The following is a 19,214-nucleotide window of genomic DNA, read 5'->3' on the forward strand; positions in this document are numbered from 1 at the left end:
AGTACACAGCCAGAGCCTCACTCTAGGCAGCCCTGCATGCAGCTCATGCGGCAGCCAGAATGATGGCTTCCGCAGTGACTCTGAGGCGATGCTCTTGGCTGCAGTCCTTGGGGCTACCACAGGAGGTCCAACAGTCAATCCAAGAACTCCCATTCAAGGGTACCTCACCATTTTTTGAGCAAACAGACACAAAGATCCATGGCCTGAAGGACTCAAGTGCTACCCTCAGATCACTGGGTCTCTATGCTCTGGCTCTTTCAAGGAGGCATTTCAGGCTTCAGCAACTGACCCGCTTCTCGGCTCTGCCACCATGACAGGACCAGTTCAAGAAAAGGAGCAGGGGTTACAAGTGTTGTCAACCATCCCCATCCGCCTCAACCTCACTACCGGGGTTTCATAGATACTCAGGAGGTCCCAAGCAGAACTTTTGAAAAGTGCGCCTGAGGGCACTATACTAGTTCCAACATCAGATCCTGCTCTTGACTCTTTTGATTTTGGACCAACATTCCCACTTCAGCCCAGCATGGTCCTTCATCACATCAGACCGCTGGGTGCTGAATACAGTGGTGGACAGTTATACTCTTCAGTTTTCCTCCACCCCTCCCTCCCACCTCCATCCCTCTTCAGGGACCCTTCTCATGAGTAACTTCTATCCCCAGAGGTGAAAGCCCTCCTACAGGTGGGGCTGTGGAAGAGGTGCCTTGAAACTTGAGAGGGAAGGGGTTTTACTCCCGATATCTCCTAATCCCAAAGGCCAAGGGCGGGAGGGTTTCTTTGACCCATCCTGGACTTGCACCTCCTCAACAGTTATTTTAATAAACTGAGGTTCTGTATGGTCTCCCTGGGCTCCATCATTCCCTTCCTGGATCCAGGGGACTGGTATGCTACCCTCAACTTGAAGGACACCTATTTCCATCTTCCAAGGCCACATAAAATTCCTCAGGTTCATAGTAAACCAGTCCCATTACCAATTCACTGTCCTGTTTGGTCTGTCTGCAGCCCCTGGATTTTTACAAAATGCATGGCAGTGGTAGCAGCCTTCCTTAGAAGGGGAGGGGTCCAAGTCTACCTGTACCTTGATGACTGGCTGATCGAGGCCACTCAGAGGCTCAAGTAAAGAACAGCATCAGCCTGGTCCGAGCCACCTTCTCAGCACTGGGCCTGTTGATAAATGAACAAAAGTCGACTCTCATTCCAGTCCAGAGAATAGAGTTTATTAGGGCAGTGCTCGACACAGACTAGAGCTTTCCTTCCAGAGGCTCCATTCCAGACAATGGCGAATCTGATATCAAGGGTCAAGGTCCACCCCGTCACAACAGCCCAGGTTTGCCTCAAGCTCCTGGCACATATGGCTGTGTGCACTTACATGGTATGACACGCAAGGCTGTGCCTCAGACTCCTACAGACATGGTTAGCTTCAGTGTTCTCACTGAACAGACATCACTTGGACTTGGGCAAATTAATACGAGTGCTTACAGACAACACGGCAGCCATGTTCTACATCGACAGACAGGGAGAAATGCGGTCCTCCCTCCTGTGTCAGCAGGCCGTCCATATGTGGGACTTCTGCTTGCAGCACTCCATTCACCTCAAGGCTATCTGTCTTCCAGGAGCCCAGAAAGCCCTGGCAGATCGCCTCAGCAGATCTTTCTCCTCTCACCACGAGTGGTCTCTTCACCCAGAGGGTACCAGGTTAATCTTCCAAAGGTAGGGATCTCCCCAGGTAGACTGTCTGCAGCCAGGCAGAACAGGAAATGCCCTCAGGTTTGCTCGCTTCATGGTTACAGCCCAGCTCCCTTTCAGCCTCCTTCCTGCTTCCATTGGCAGAGCTCCTAATCTATCAGCCTGGGCGGACATCTGCAGCTCCGTGAACATCTCGTCCCTCGTCTTACGTTTTCTCTTTCTAATGTTCACGAGCCTCTGCGAAGGAGAAACATTTGCAGCTGGCGGAGGAGAAGGGAGAGGTGGTTAAAAAAGACACATTTTAGGGAACAATGGGTACACTCTTTCATTACAAGGTCGCATATTTCGGCTTGCAGGCAGCCATCGTAGGCCACAGTGTTTTGGCTTTTTTAACCTTCTTAACATGCGGGAAAGGTTGCAAACAGCAGCGCATTTCCCATATCGAGGATGAATTGGGTTGTCCATTTAAAATGGGGTTTCAATGTAAAAGGAGGGGGCTGCGGTTTCCCGGTTAACATGCGGCACAAACACAAGTAAACCGCCCCCCCCCCCCCCCACACACGATTCTCTGGGATGATCACTTCACCCCTCCCCCCACCGCGTGGTTAACAGCGGGGAACATTTCTGGTCAGAAGAGCAGGAACGGGCGCCTCTGAATGTCCCCCTTAATAAAATCACCCCATTTCAACCAGGAGAGCTTTCTGGAGATGTCCCTGGAGGATTTCCGCTCCATCCCCATACACGTTAACAGACTTGCTTGCTTTTTTTTTGTAATGTTTACAAATATTTACAAAGTTACACTCACCAGAGGTCTCCTGTGTGCCCTGAGGGTCTTGGGTGAGTTCGGGGGTTACTGGTTCCAGGTCCAGGGTCACAAACATATCCTGGCTGTTGGGGAAACCGGTTTCTCCGCTTCCTTGCTGCTGTGAGCTACCTACAGTACCTCCATCGTCATCTTCCTCGTTCCCCGAACCGTCTTCCCTGTGTGTTTCTCCAGTGAGAGAGTCATAGCACACGGTTGGGGTAGTGGTGGCTGCACCCCCTAGGATCGCATGCAGCTCCGCATAGTAGCGGCAAGTTTGCGGCTCTGCCCCGGACCTTCCGTTTGCTTCTCTGGCTTTGTGGTAAGCTTGCCGTAGCTCCTTAATTTTCACGCGGCACTGCTGTGTGTCCCTGTTATGGCCTCGGTCCTTCATGGCCTTGGAGATCTTTTCTAATACTTTTCCATTTCTTTTACTGCTACGGAGTTCAGCTATCACTGCTTCATCTCCCCATATGGCGAGCAGATCTCGTACCTCCCGTTCGGTCCATGCTGGAGCTCTTTTGCGATCCTGGGAGGACTCCATGACGGTTACCTGTGCTGATGAGCTCTGCGTGGTCACCTGTGCTCTCCACGCTGGGCAAACAGGAAATGAAATTCAAACCTTCGCGGGTCTTTTCCTGTCTACCTGGTCAGTGCATCTGAGTTGAGAGCGCTGTCCAGAGCGGTCACAATGAAGCACTGTGGGATAGCTCCCGGAGGCCAATAACATCGAATTCCATCCACACTACCCCAATTCCGACCCGCAAAGGCCGGTTTTATCGCTAATCCCCTCGTCGGAGGTGGTGTAAAGAAACCGGTTTAAAGGGCCCTTTAAGTCGAAAGAAAGGGCCTCGTTGTGTGGACGTGTCCAGGCTTAATTCGGTTTAACGCTGCTAAAGTCGACCTAAACCCGTAGTGTAGACCAGGCCTATGTGTTTCCTCCAGTTCCTCAGGTCCTTCTGAAAATCAAGCAGGACAAGGTGAGTGTTATCCTTATAGTGCTGGCATGGCCACACCAACACTGCTTCGGCATGCTGCTACACATGTCAGTAGTGCCTCTGCTACCCTCCTACTCCACACAGACCTGATCTCGCAAGACCACGGATGTTTACTCCACATGAACCTCGTGGCCCTTCATCTGACTGTGTGAAAGCTCCATAGTTGAACCCGGAGGAACAAGCTTGTTCAGAACAAGACCGCCAGGTCTTGCTAGGTAGTAGAAAGCCATCTACTAGTGCTACCTACCTGACCTAGGGGGAAGCATTTCTCTATATGGTCTTCCCAACAAAGTCTGTCTCTTACTTGGTCTTCCCTTCAATCTATCCAGGAATACCTGCTCCACCTAAAATAGCAAGAGCTGGCCCTTGCATCTATCAAGGTACACCTAACGGCGATCTCAGCCTTTCACCTGCCAGTGAGTGGTAGGTCAGTTTTCTCACACAAGATGTCCATCCGCTTTCTTAAAGGGTTAGAGACAGGGCCGGTGCATCCACTAGGCAAACTAGGCAGCTGCCTAGGGCGCCAAGATTTGAGGGCGCCAAAAAGCGGTGCCCAAAATGTTGGGGATGCTCACCCGGCGCTGGCTAAATGTGTAACCCTCTTCCCGCCGCTCTGCGAGGGGGCGCTGCAGCTTTGAGCAGCTCCGGCCGGCTGGGAAGTGATGTTATTTCTCCTCCGGCCGCCAGGGGCGCTGCGATGCTCCCTGCTGCTCTGGCTCTTCCCCAGGGCCCTGCCCCTGCTCAGCCCCGCCCTGCACCCACTCCCCTGAGCTCTGCAGCAGGGCCAGGGCTGCACTCACTGGCGGCAGGAAGTACAGAGACCCGGCCCCAGCCACGCCGCCAGTGAGTGGTCCCCCCCTACCCCCCAAGCCAGCCCCGACCATCCGGAGGCCTGCCCCCACAAGGAAGCTGCGCCCCCCGCTCCCGCCTCCCCCATGGAGGCCTGGGGCATCCCCCCTGCAGGGGGGCTGCTTAGGGCCCCAGAATATCTAGGGACGGACCTGGTACCCACCACCCTGCCCTCAGCCAGCCCCACACCCCTGCCCTGCCTGCAGCCAGCCCCACACCCCCACCTCCATCCAACCCCTGCAGCACCCCCCTCCCTGAAGCCAGCCAACCCTGCACCCCATCTCCAACCAGCTCCGCATCCCCTGCCCTGCCTGAAGCCAGCCAGCCCCGCACCCCTCTTTCTCCAGCCAGCCCCTGCCGCACCCCCGTACCCAAAGCCAGACAGCCCCACACCCCCGTCTCCAGGCAGCCCCTGCCGCACCCCCATGCCCGAAGCCAGCCAGCCCCAAACCCTGTCAGGTTATTTATTTATTTTCATTAAATATGTAGTCTAAATAATGAAATTAATAAATTTTCAAGCCGAATATATATTAATTCTGATTAACAATGCCATATTATGCAGTATTCATTTTTGAAAGTTTATAATAAGCGATGCTCCAGGGGGAGGGGAAAGGAAGGGGGGGAGGCATAAGGTGGGAGTTTCGCCTAGGGCGCAAAATATCCTTGTACTGGCCCTGGTTAGAGAGACTTTACCCTGAGACTTGTGAGCTGATTTTAACCTGGGATTTAAACTTGGTCCTGTCAAGAGTCAGGGGCCCTCCCTTTGAGCCACTAACATCACGTCCTCTGCTGTTTCTCTCCTGGAAGGTCGCCTTCCTGATAGTGATTACCTCAGCCAGAAGGGTCTCGGAAATCAGGGCCCTTATGTCAGAACCACCACACACAGTGTTCTTTAAGGACAAGCTTCAGCTGTGTCCCCACTTGGCCTTCCTTACAAAGGTGGTTTCACAGTCCCATAATAACCAAGCTATTTTCCTGCCAGTTTTCTTCCCAAAGCCACACAGGAATTCAGAAGAGCCACAGCTTCACTCCCTGGATGTCAGACATGCCCTAGCTTTCTACACTGAGAGGATTAGGCCGTTCCATAGATCTATGTAACTCCTTGTGGCAGTAGCAGAAAGGTTGAAAGGCCTGCTGGTTTCAGCCCCGAGAATCTTATCCTGGATAGCCTCCTGTATTCGAGCTGCTACGAGCAGGTGGACATTCCACCTCCTGATGTCTTGACCGCTCATTCGACAAAAACTCAGGCCTCATCAGCTGCGTTTCTGGCCCAATTCAAGGTATCTGCTGGGCTGCAACCTGGTCATCAGTTCATACTTTTTCCTTCCACTGTGCCATCACCCAGCATAGCTTCTCCTTCCACTATGCCATCACGCCAGGTTTGGCACAGCAGTGTTGTAATATGCATGTCCATGAACTCCTAGGTCACCTCCTTGGGTACTGCTTGTGAGTAACCTAAGATGGAATGGACATGAGCAAGCACTCAGAGAAGAAAAAACAGTTACTACCCTTTCTGTAACTGTTATTCTTTGAGATGTGTTGCTTATGTCCATTCTACGACCCACCGTCCTATCCCTCTGTTGGAGTTAGCCGGCAAGAAGAAATTGAGACAGTGCAGGGCCAGCAGGGCCCATTATACTGACGCATAAGGGTGTGGCACCAGAGGGAGCTAGAGCAGGCCCAGCGGATACCACTGAGGGAAAAATCTCTGGCAACGATGCACATGGCACGTGCACTCCTAATGTAGAATGGACATGAGCAACACATCTCGAACAACAACAGTTACAGAAAGGTTAGTAACTGTTTCTTTTTAATCATGTCAATAACAAATATGGGAAACATACTAATTGTCAAACTGGTTCAGTCGCGTGGCCCATCTAGTCCAGTATCCTGACTCCAACAAGAGCCAATACCAGTGCTTAAGAGGAAGTTACAAGAAACTTCATATTAGGCCTAATAATCAGCCCCTCCCAATAGGTCTCATCTTGATCTCCAGTAGCTAGAGATGGGACTAAACCTTGAAGTCTGAGGTTTTTTAATCTCTTCCAGAATTTGTTTGCATTAACTATTATGACTCTAATATTCTCTTTAGCCATATAAATGTCCAATCCCTTTTTTAATCTTGTTAAATTTTTGGCCCCAATGACATCCTGTGACAGAGTTCCACAGTTTCAATATATAGTGTATGAAAATGTATTTCCTTTAATTGATTTTGAATTTGCCATCTTTTAATTTCATTGACACTCCCTAGTCTACCTTCTCTAGACCATTCATTATTTTATATATTTTTATCATGTCCCTTCATATTCATTTCCTTTCAAAGGTAAACAATCACAGTCTGTAATTCTCTCCTCACATGAAAGATTTTCCATGCCCTGGATCATGGGTGGCAGGTGGACCCCCACTTCGGGGAGGCTAGCCCCATGGCCCCACCCCTTCCAAGCCCCCCACACCTCTCTCCCATGGCCGGAGAAGCCCCTGGCCAGCTGGAACCCTGAGCCCTCATCACCCCCACCACCAGAAGAGCCCCAGGTCAGCCCCAGCCAACTGACCAACCAACCCAAGCCCTAGCCAGAGCAGACCCAGCCGACCAACTGACCCGAGCCTCGGCCGGAGCAGGGCCAGAGCAGCCCCAGCCCAGCCTCCCATGGCAACGGCTGCTGCCAAGGAAGGCAGACCCTTCCCTGGCCTATTATACCCGCCGCCCATGCCTTTGATCTTTCTTGTCACCCTTCTCTAAACCTCCTTTAGTTCTGCAAAATATTTTTTGAGATGGAGTGACCAGTAGTATACGCAAAATCCAGATGAGGCTGCATCACTTATTTGTATAATGGCACTATAATATTTTGCATATTTTTCTCCCATCTGTTCCTATGTAGCCTAACATCTTATTTGCCTTATTGACTGCAGCTACCTTCTCTAGACCATTCATTATTTTATATATTTCTATCATGTTCCCTCTTATTCATTTTCCTTTCTAAGATAAACAATTTTTATCATTGCAAAAGGTTAATAGCGGGGTGACTCAATGTTCCATGTTAAGTCCTATTTAGTTTAATATATTTAATTATCTAGAGGGAGGGAGATGAGTGGTATGAGCAGTGAGGTAGAAAAGTTTGCAGATGACTAACCTAAATAATTGTGTCAAATCCAGAGAAGACTCAGGAACTTCAGAAGGCTTTAACCAAACTAAGTGAATGGGCAACACAATAGTAAATTAAATTAATTTTTTATAAATGCAAAACAATGCACATTGGGGAGATAAAAATTAAACTACTCATACACCTCACGGTTATAAATTAACTATATCAACTCAGGAAAGTGACTTGGGCATCACTATGGACAGCTCAGTGTGCAGCACTGACACACTCTTAAGAGAATAAAGAAATTGTTATTAGCAAGCAGTTACAGTCAAGAGCTCTCCATTTTTGGCATTGAACAAGTTTAGGCACCAGCCAGGATGCAGTCTAATCCTGGCATAGCTCTATTTTCATATTGATTTAGTCATTAAAATACATGAGTATAAACAATGGAAGCTATTTGGAATTTTGCATCACATTATTTACATTACCAAATGGTTCTTTAAGAGAAAATGTCTGAGAAGTAGCTTTATACATGGATTGTTTTGGGTTATTTAAAACTATGGAGATGGAAGATTATCTCACATTGCCCTGAATCGTTGTCCAGTTGTAAATCTTGTGAATTAAACTTGGGTTAAAAATAATTCAGGATGAATAGTAAATTGGCAAGCATAATTATAGTTACATACAAAAATAAGCTTTTATTTCCATACGCTACAACTGAATATTTCCTTGTTCATTGAACTCCTCCAGGTCACAGAGCTGAATACATGACCACAAGGTAAGATATTTTTTTTTTACCTCTTTTGTGTTGTAGGGCGCTACAAAGTTTCAAAAATCATCTGTATGAAGAATGTGATGACTTTGAAACATGAGTATTGTTAAATAAATTGTATAGAAGCATACTTGCACCACACATTCTAGCATCTAATTAAGCTAATGCTGTGACTTTAAATTGATAAAGGACTGGCTTGTCCATCTTTTTCTGGAATTATAAAGTACTTTTGTGAACTGTTTGGTCAATGTCAAGTACCGTGAAAAGAAGAGAAGCCTTCATAAAATCTCATAAAGTTGAAACACATCAATGTAATAATTTTTTGCTTTGGTGAATAGGAATGAAATCTTTTTTAACATTTCTGCACTCTTATGTTGTAATGCAATGTTCCAAACTGTCACTTTTGCAAGATACCTCTTCTCAGGCATAGTTTCTACTGCTACCAAAGCACTACTGTGGAAACAGAAGTTTTAGGGGAGAAGGATTTCTTTAAAGATTAATTAAAAGTAATTTCCAGTAATACATCAGCCCAGAGTCTCACCACCATTTTTTTTTACGTTTTAAAGTAATTTTTTTCCTAACTTTTAAAAAAAGATTTTCTTTCTTCTATTGGTGCCTGAAAGAGCCATAGAAACAAGGGAACCTGACTGGCTATATAAGGACACTAACTACACACCGAGTATGTCAAGTTCACAAAATAAATTGTGAATTAGAGAAGAATACTTATTTCAGTAATCTCTTTTTGTTCTAGTCATCCCACGTGTTACATGTAACAATACTATGTAAACATTTATCAGACAAAAGTGCATCATGTTGATGTTATTCCTTTAATTCCTCTAGCTAAATTGCAATGTATTTTGTTTCTTGTGAAAAGAAATTGTCAGTATGAATGTGAGAGGCTAATCTGTTTAACAATTACTGGCTCCAGATGAAAATGTCCATGAATTGTTTTTTTGAAGTGCCTGAGGAAAACAATGCCTAGCTTTTAATTTTCATTTGAAGTTTTTCCACCATGAGGCAACTTCTCTGCTTAATAAAATAGGTGCTTAATATGTTGGTGTGTCATGCTGTGGTTGGCAGGATGGATTTCCGTTCCTGCTGCACATTTTGTGGATGATAATACAAAATAAGACCATTCCAATCATACACTTGGGGAGTGTACAATAAAACTTTAAAAAAGGATTTGTAAGGAATGTTAGAATTATTAGTGAGGAATTTCTTTTTAGCAGAATTTTTCCTCTCTTTATTATGTTACACTTAAATCTCGTGAAATGTCTGTTTGACAAGTACTGTTTTTTTTTCCCTTTTTTCTCTTAAAATGTTTTATTACTTTGCCATGAGCTTACAGATATTTTATTGTATGACTTAATTCTACCTTGCTCAGTAATCATATTCCCTTCCCTTAGAGCTCCAAACCTTCCCCTAAACCCCAGAAACACAGGACCCTGATCACAATATAATGCTAAGTTGTTTAATGGTGATTTGGAATCATTTATCAAGGTACTGACACCAGCTCTCTGGGTGGCTGATCTCAACACTTCTTGCTGTAATGGTCAAAACCTCATGTAAACTGAGGCAGATCATGATGTTCAAATCTGTCTTGCCCAGCTGATCGATATAATACTTCCTAAAGTCAGAGGGAAACAGAAGAATACAATATTCACAATGAACTTCCTTACAATTTATTTAATCCAAGTATGGATGGTAGTGGCAGCCTGGTTTTGGTAAGGAATTTGCAGTTCATTAAAAGATAATGTTTAATGTTATATCCCACAATCTGACATTATTTCCTACTAGCAGTTTTAGTCACTTTAAATAAATAAGAACCCTATGTACAACCAATAGTACACTGGGTCTGAAATCCAGGTTTTCATTTCCCATGACTTCAGGAATTCATTATATTGTGTGAAATTGTGAGAAGCATACTTCTGTATCTTGTATGTTTGCTGTATTTACTATCTTCTTCTTTTTCTTACTTTATTTCTAATAATGCTTCTAGCCGAGGACGAAGGAACTCTCACACCAGACACCAGGTATAGTTCTAGTGAAAAGAAAGCTGATTCTTCCTCACTAACGAGTTGCATTCATGCCTGACTTTAAATTAGTTTTCCAGTTGACCTTACAGGGGAGGTTTGCATTAAGAAATTAGATTGTTTCATAACTCAATTTTGGCTGCCATAGTTCTCCTAGAGAATGACTATGGAGAGATGAACTATAAATTTACAGATATTCCCTTATTCATTAGCAAGCACTTGCTCCCAACAATGTCCTGTGTTGAATGGGAATAAAACTTCAAGTGAACTCTAGTAGTACGGTTTAGGTAATCAATTTACAAATTTTAAAAACGTTTTTCAAAATGATAACTCCTGGAAACTCAGCCTGGGATCTGAGAGGCAAGCTGGGTTGTTTTCTTCTTGTACATCATCACTGGTAGTAAATATTTTTCAGGACAAATTCCACCCTCAATGGCACAAATGTGATCCCATTGTCTTCAAATTGAGCTTTCAGTGACACCTACACAACTGCACTGAAGGCTAATGGTATTACACAGATGTCATTTTGAGATATAAAGACATAATAGTAAATCATAGCATTGGGCAAAACATAAACATCATTATCCTCAATTATCTATGCAAAGATACAAATACACCTCTACCCCGATATAATGCTGTCCTCGGGAGCGAAAAAATCTTACTGCGTTATAGGTGAAACGGTTATATTGAACTTGCTTTGATCCGCCGGAGTGCGCAGCCCCCCTCCCCTCCCCAGAGCACTGCTTTACTGCATTATATCCGAATTCATGTTATATCGGGTCGCGTTATATCTGGGTAGAGGTGTAAAACAAAAATTAACACACCCAGGTTAAAAAAATAAAAAGTATTGCCTTCCAGCACAATCCAGATCTTGGAACAGGCACTATGAGACAAGCTGGGTGAGAGCTCAGCCACAAGGAGAGAGGTTGTTCCCCTGCATGTCCAGTCTTAAAAAAAGAGGTAGCCTAATGACCGATTCAATAAGGCCGGGGAAAGGGCCTCTAGTCCAAGAATGAGCTTTGTATGGAAAGGATGAGTCATTTTGACTGGCCCCACAACAGGATTACAGCTAGAAAAAATGGCTCATTATTACATAACTGCTTTAACAAGATGTGCTCATCGGTCCGAAATACGTGCTTGTTAATAGCAAATATTTGATCTGAATTAATAGCAGAGTAAGGGGTCAGTCTTGGTGACATCTAGCAAAAGCAGATTCCTTCCTCAAAAGATTTTTCTCCACCAATGGATCAAAAAACTATGGCCTGTTACTTTTGATTAGCAATGAGTTGGACAAATGTGAAAACTAAGACTGAATGAATGTTTTAGTGTTGTGAGGCTACTCCTAAACAAGCATTAAAACAGTCATGTTTACTCTGGTAATTTCTTACTGTAAACAATACTCTTTTAGCAGCTTTACATTCCTTGTATAGATAAGTATGCTAGCAGTAAATGTGATATATGCTGTTTTGTACGGACAGCCCAGTATTTATTGGTTTTTAATTGTTTTAGTATTACTAGGTTAACTGTGCAAATCTTGTGCAAATTAATTTATCTGTTACTGAATCGCTACACAACCTGAAATGTAAATTTTGGTGTAATTATTATTGTTGGTTCTTAGCCATAACCTTCTCTTTGTCTTTTTTTTTTAAATAAAATTCTAAAATTTACATTATTTAAAGTAGAATAGTTACTGGAATTATGATAAATAACCCCATTAAAGCATTATAATGTTGCACACCAAAGCAATAGTTAGGTTGTCTCAGCAATTCCATTGTAGATTTTTTTTCCCCAAACATATAAGAATATATATATATTTGCCCATTGTCTTCCAGTAAAAAACTAGACACACAAATTGCAGAAGCGTGGCATATAGAATCTTTGCCTGGGCTTAATTCTTAGCTCTCCCTTCTTTACTTCTAATTTAGTTTAACATGAAACTAAAGGACTACTTTATAAGAAGAAAAAAAAAGGTTGTGTATTTTGAGTGACAGTTTTTATTTGTTTTCTTTGTGGTTTTGTAACTCAATCTCTTTTATATTAAATTTTGAAATAAATTAGTTCATATCTGAGATTCATTTTTCTAAAAATATTGTAGCCACCAAATAATGATTTTTGAAGGTACCTTTTGGTTATGAAAAAAGTTTATTTTGCAAGCATAAGCAGTAACTATTTTTAACCATATATGGTTCATGTCCTCAGTGCATATTTGATGACTCCTTTAGAGTCCTTAATCTCCATTGGGTAAATAGTATCCTATTTTTAAAATGCCAAAATACAGAGCCCAGCAAACAGTAAACACTTTCTTGGATCTGTTTCTTTCGACACCAGCAGACCTTGCATAGGGTATGAACAACACTCCTCCATCTCTGTCTCTCATGCTGTTTGCCGGAATGGCTACCTTTTTGTGATTTTGTAACTTTTTTACAAGACCAGGTTGAGCCTGTGGAGGACAGACAGGCTGGTTTTTGTTTGGTCCCTACCCTTACACCTATCCAGTTTGGGTGACCCTACCAGGAGTTAAAACTCCCGCCAGCAAAGCACTCAGGGTCATTGAAACACACATGCCTTCCCACCATGTTAAATCCCCCGGGAAGGAATTCTTTTGGATAATCAGTGGTTTGAAAAATAGTCAAGTTAAACTTAAACTTCACTGATCTAGAATCTGTGCATATTCAAATACTTCCTGTTCCCTCCCACTGATTATTTTTTTAAATGGTCATATTTAATATAAATCAAAAAACCCTATATTTAGCTAAAACCATGTTTGTGATTCAAGCACCAAAGGCAAGACATTTTAGAAATACAGGTTCTGATTCTGCACACAGATTCATAATGTTGCTTACTCTTATTCAGAATCCCACTGAAGAGAACTTTGGGATCAAGCCCAAATTTCTTACCCTCCCTTTCAGGCTGTATCGCAAATTGAGGGGTAGGTTCTAACTGGCACTGAAAACAGCCATACTGGATCCACACACAGGAGAACACATGCTTCTAAAGCTGCATTAATGTGTATCTGTATTCTGGCTGAGACCCAGCCCTGTACACAAGCTCCTCAAACAACTTAGTCCTGCTAAGGGTAGGAATACACTGTACAGATAGCTGTTGGTGGTAGTAATTCCCGGGTCAGAAAGTAGACAGCAGACCATCCCATGCTGTCCACTTGGTGGCTCTTACTACAGACAGCCTTGGAGCAGCAGTGCTTCTGACACCTTGGAGCCAGAATAGGGGCCACTAACTTCCTTTCCCTGGCCTTTCAGGCCTGGCCATATGAGCAAGCATCTGCAATAATTTGGCTCCAGAGTGTATAAAATTCACTCCAGCTACTAATGGAAAAATAAGCTAAATTAATGCATATGCTTCATTTTCATACCATGATAATTAATGTTAATTGTATATTTAAAAGGAAATTCATTGTTTAACTCATTTTGCTTCAAGAGTCTAAAATAACTGCATGAAATGAGGCTTCATGTGTGTTAAGATAACCACATGCAATGAGATAAATTGAGGATAAAATTTCAGCCATTACTTAGAATTTCTTTGATTTGATGATTTGCATAATAACCTTAATATAACTTTTTTAGCCTCCTGGCAAAAGTGGGGAGATAATTTTGTTTGTAAGGGGTTGTTTTAATCAACACTACTGAGTCAATCTTGAATTATCAATAAAACCCATTTTCACACGTGATCTAACTTCTGTTTCTTTCAGTTTGTGATTATATTCTTTTTGCTTTTGCCAGGATTCAGGACAAGTCATTCCCCTCATAGTGGAAAGCTGTATCAGATTTATCAACTTATATGGTAAGCTCTGAAATATGTCATGTCACTTCATTAGCACCCTGGCTATTTTGCATAAAGTATATTTTGCATAATGATTTTACCCCCTCATGTTTGTCATTTACTTGTTAAAAAATAGATTAAGTCTTTAGCATATGATCTCATTGTTCATCTTTTCTTCCCCACCCTTCAGGTCTTCAGCATCAGGGAATTTTCAGAGTGTCTGGTTCCCAGGTGGAAGTCAATGATATTAAAAATTCATTTGAGAGAGGTAATTGAATTTTTGTCTATATGAGCAACCTGAGATCCATCTCTTGAAAAAAAAAAATCTGTTACAATTTGATAATTTTCTTGGATATTTAAGCAATTTTATGTACTGTATTCCCTGTACTTCAAGATTTGCCTAATCATATATTTACTTGCCCAGTATAGTAATGACTCTTTCAGCGTTTTCACTTTATTCTGCTGCTAAGCACATAAGATTATATTTTGCTATACAAGTACACAAGATTTGTGACTCTTGCACTTTTGTAAAACATTTTATTTTACCCGTGGTGAACTGCAAAGGATGACTTGTTTGTCTTTCCTGTTTTTATTATCTTTAAGGTTCCCATAAAAAGCAAAAATATTAAATGGATAATCAGACAATATTTAACACAATTTGAGACCACTGTTACTAGGTCTTGCAGAATATGAGTGTTGGACTTTCTGTTCCCTCTGCCAAAGTGACATCACAGCCAATACAAACATAGGTTGAAAGAGTCATTCCATTTGAAACCTCTATTTTCATTCCTAAGGCAATTTCATCCCAGAGGATAATTTGAGGAAGATGTGAGAGAATGAACAGAGGGTTTAAATGTAATTGTCTTTCAACCTATGGTAAGTCTGTGTCTGTTGTGATGTCACTCACTGTGGCAGAGGAACCGTGATCTGAAGGAGCGAGCAATTCTCAGATTGTGTTAAAGCATAGTGTTAATTACATTATTCTAAAAAAAAACCCAGCTAAGTCATCTCTTTTGGGATTTTACAAACCATTTTTTAATTTCTAGCATAACCTTTGCAGATCATCTTTTAATAAGAGGAATCCTTGGAGGAAAATCTGTCTTGTGACTAACAGCAAGAAGAAAGAGTAGATGATATTTTCACTCTCCAATATTAACTGCATACCTTGTAAAATCAGATATGATACTTGAGCAGATATGTGCAGTAACTGTTTTTATATGATAAATGATGCAGCATCCTTATATCTGAGGACATTAATGGATTGTTATTGTCTATCTTTAAAGTCCACTTTATTAAAATGGAAATTGTTTCGCTACGGAAATGTTCTCGAGGTCATATAATATCATTAAAGCTAAAAAAGTTTTAACATCCAGTTTAGTCTTTTAAATGATGCAGTATTTTGTTGTGAGTTTTAGTGGTTTCGATTCTGTACATTGTACTCATTCAACTGTATTATGCACATCTTCTTGAGTTTCTGTGAATGCTTTTTCAATCCAAAGAGAGATGTGCAGCTCAAATAAATCTCTTGGTTTTATATGTTCTATATAAGCTGCCTAGGAATAGTCCTAAAAGTCCTATTTCACTAAGAATGATCGCATTCTTTATTTCACTAATTGCAAATCATAATCTGTCCCAAAATATTCATTCTGAACTTCATGATCTATGGGATCATTGGGTTACATAATTTAAAGAAAGATTTATTTCAGGCTGGGTTATTTTATTTTTTTCAGTTTAATCATGGGGCGGGATTTCTAAACCAATGTTTTATTATTTTATTACCATGCAACATCCCACACAGTCAAATCAAATCTTCATTTATTTATATGAAATACTATTAAGCAAGAATGCCTGTACGTGTTTCATTTATTCTACTTATTTTTAAGGTGAAAATCCTTTGGCAGATGACCAAAGTAACCATGACATTAACTCAGTTGCTGGAGTACTGAAGCTCTATTTCCGAGGGCTGGAAAATCCTGTCTTTCCTAAGGAAAGATTTAATGATCTTATTTCCTGTGTCAGTAAGTAAAAATTCCTATTTCATTCTCTATAGAATTACATGTTCATAAATACAGTAGCTGCCTAGAAAAAAAAAAATGATTTCACTGATTTTTCTGAAACAATTTGTTTGCCATCTGCAACAGTATGTGTCGATTAGTCATACTTACAGCTGTGACTGCTCCCTTTTTCCAGAAGGGTCAATGTACAGTATAAGTCTTCCTGCTGTACTGAAAACAATCTTTCTTAGTATATGAGATATTTAAATTTACATACACTGCCATTTTCTTCTAATCTTTAGGGCAGAACAAGGGAATGATGCCATCAGTGTGCCAAGAGAATGCATTACTTCTAGCAATGGTTTCACTCTCTGCTGTTGTCTCATGCAAATGGTGGTGAATAACTATTTAATGACCCAACAGTGTACAATTCTGAGCACCACCTGTGAGATGCTTAGTGCTCTCAATTTCCACTTGCTTTTCGGGGAGTTGGGATACCTCAGCCCTTTGCAGGATCAGGCCCTTAGTAGGATAATAGTTCGCATTTTAGTTGGGAATTGGTCCTGCTTTGAGCAAGGGGTTGGACTAGATGACCTCCTGAAGTCCCTTCCAACTCTGATATCCTATGATTCGTTGATTCCAGGTGATGTTCTTGCCACTGTACACTAGGTAAAGGGAGGAAAGCAGTATAAAAGGGCTCAAAAAGCCTAGAACCTGCTGATGAAAAGTTCCCTCAGCACAGGAACTGAGACAGATGACTTCTTCACAACTCCCAACATGAAAGGCATGACATCACGGGGCTGGAGTGGGAGGAGGTGGGACCGCAGCACCTAATGCTGCAAAACGTCTGGGCAGTACTGTTGCCCATAGGCAGGGACAGGTTACTGTAATTTAGGCAACCTTTGATGGCTGTCCAAGTTACACTGGGATACCCTATGGCCTTGGGACAGCCCAGAATCAACAGGGCACAAAACGTGGCTTTGTGAGTTCCATAGTTAAGGTCCAGCTCTTGTGGAAAACTTTCCAGCTGAATGTAAGTGTTATGAAGGGGGAGAGGCAATCTTATAGATAATTACGTTCAATCCCGGGGGGGGGGGAGAGAGTTAATTAGGACAGGCACCTTGAATTAGACTATCTAGTCAGTGGGGAGCCAGCCCAACATTCAGAACTCCAGGGTGATGTGTTCAGGTACCCTGTGTTGCTCAGCAAATGGGTAGTTGTGCTTTGTACTATGTGGAGCTCAGTGTGTGGTTTCATTTCTAGATGGGATAAATGGCAGTAATCTAGCATGGAGGTTATTAATGAGTGGATCACTGTGATAGCGCTGTCACTTAGGAGGGGGCGCAGTATTTTGGTCAGGCTGAGATGGAGGTGGGCACATTTTTCCACCATGACTATTTGAGTCTCCAGCAGTACCGAGGGCCCCAAAACTGCAGACTAATTTAACAATCTGAGGACAGTTTCCCCCAACAGAAGGAGATGTGAGAGAAGACAAATTCTATAAAGCATTTCATTCTTTCTATCAGGTGGTTCACCTTTAACCAGCTGCTCCTCACCCAAAAGCAAATGTCATGGAGTCAAAAATTTTAAGGTCAGAGGAGGGACCATTCTGATTATCTAGTCTGACTTTGGGCATAAAACTTAGCCCAATAATTCCTGTATTGAGTCCAATAGCTTCTGGTTGAACTAAATAATAGATACTAGAAAAACATCCAATGTTGATTTAAAGACATCAAAAAATGGAGAATTTACTACATCACTTGGTAAACTGTTCAAATGGTTAATTGCCCTCATTGTTAAAAATTTGCACCTTATTTTCAGTCTAAATTTTTCTCATTTCAACTTCTACTCTTTAGATCTTGTTTTGCCTTCATTATTTTGATTAAGCATTAAAACAGCTGGGAGATAGTGGTGCTTACATGTAGACCTGGGTAGGTCCATATACTGCTGGCACTTCAACTTATGTCATTTCACCAGCTCTCCCAATGGCTTTAAATAGATTTGAATAATATGGAGAAAGAAGATTGAGCCTTATAGCTCAAATGAGGGCTTTGGAGATAGAAGAACAGTTGTCCAAAACAACCTGTTAGGTTCTTTCCAAGAAGAGGAACCTGAACTGTTTAAAGTTCCTTTCCCTCCTTCCTTTCCTTCCTTCAGCTTTGGTGATTGATGGTAGAGGTCTGGCAGAATGAGTATAGATATGCGCCCCTTGTCAATAGAAAGGTCAGCTCCAGAGCAACACCATTTTGTGGCCTACAGCTTCACTGAGAGGGAACCAGGTTCATGTGGCACTGGAGACTGGCCTATCTTATCAGTCAGCTTATTTGAGAAAAGTGAGGCTGGGCATTAGGTGATAGTTTGTGGGGCTTCTAGCATCAACCAATGGTTTCTTTAGTATTACTACATGTCTTGCAGTAGGTAGTAAATTATCTTCCTGAAAGGAAGTGTTGACAATCTCTGTTATAGTATGGCTCCCAGAAGTTCCCTGTTGTCTTTCTATCCAGGAAGAGTAGAGATCAGAGTCACAGATGGTAACTCTGAATGATGTCACTCCTTTCCTTGGAAAGGGTGTATTGTGTTTCTGGTCCTGCTCTTGGCTAGTTCCTCTTGTAGTTTGAGGCCATCTTGGATGTAGGTGACCTTCTTTGTGATAATTCCTCACAAAAAGAGATACTGTGTCTTAGGGTTGAGTAGAGCCAGTCTGTATTTCCAAAATGATTTGGAGCCCAGAAAAGTTCTGCTGGGCTTCACTTTTCTGCCTCAGTGGCAAAGAAGAGGTAGGCTCTGTTTGCCTTTGTTATGGCAGTGGAATAGGTTTGTAGAAATTCTGTGTCTGCCACTGACTACTTTCAGTTATTTCTTTCACAAGTCAACTGAGAAAGATGACTGTCTGCATAGATGGAGGGATTGAGAGAGGGTGCTTTGGTACTAGAATGTCTTTAGCAGTGTTCTAGAAGTGGCTGTAGGACATGGCTAATTCATCTTCTCCTTGGCCAGTTGGTTGGGTAGAGTTTTCTATAAGTAAGTTTTGGCAGGATCCAAGCTTTTTTCTGGGTAGATCATGGTGGTTTCATATTGTTTTGGAATAGGGAGAGTTCTTATTCCTGTCTGGAACAGGAAGTAATCTGATCAAGTTAAGGGGATGGTTCTTGCATTTATATTCACAGCCCTAGGATCCAGTCCAGGGATAGTCAGCTGTGAACCTACATCTGGAGCTTACCTG

At 42.4% G+C, this 19,214-nt stretch overlaps 1 protein-coding gene across 2 annotated transcripts in view; it reads left to right on the forward strand.

Annotated features, from left to right (window-relative positions):
- The window catches only part of SRGAP1 (SLIT-ROBO Rho GTPase activating protein 1), a 245,843-nt gene that overhangs the window by 193,486 nt on the left and 33,143 nt on the right, over positions 1-19,214 (forward strand). For both annotated transcript variants that reach the window (XM_054025469.1, XM_054025478.1), the window contains exons 11-15: positions 8,166-8,193; positions 10,187-10,220; positions 13,958-14,018; positions 14,188-14,265; positions 15,881-16,015. In XM_054025469.1, the coding sequence (XP_053881444.1) occupies positions 8,166-8,193; positions 10,187-10,220; positions 13,958-14,018; positions 14,188-14,265; positions 15,881-16,015 (336 nt within the window). The remainder of the gene's footprint in view (positions 1-8,165; positions 8,194-10,186; positions 10,221-13,957; positions 14,019-14,187; positions 14,266-15,880; positions 16,016-19,214) is intronic.

This window comes from Malaclemys terrapin, chromosome 1 (genome assembly GCF_027887155.1).
Source record: "Malaclemys terrapin pileata isolate rMalTer1 chromosome 1, rMalTer1.hap1, whole genome shotgun sequence".
Lineage (NCBI taxonomy): Eukaryota > Metazoa > Chordata > Testudines > Emydidae > Malaclemys > Malaclemys terrapin.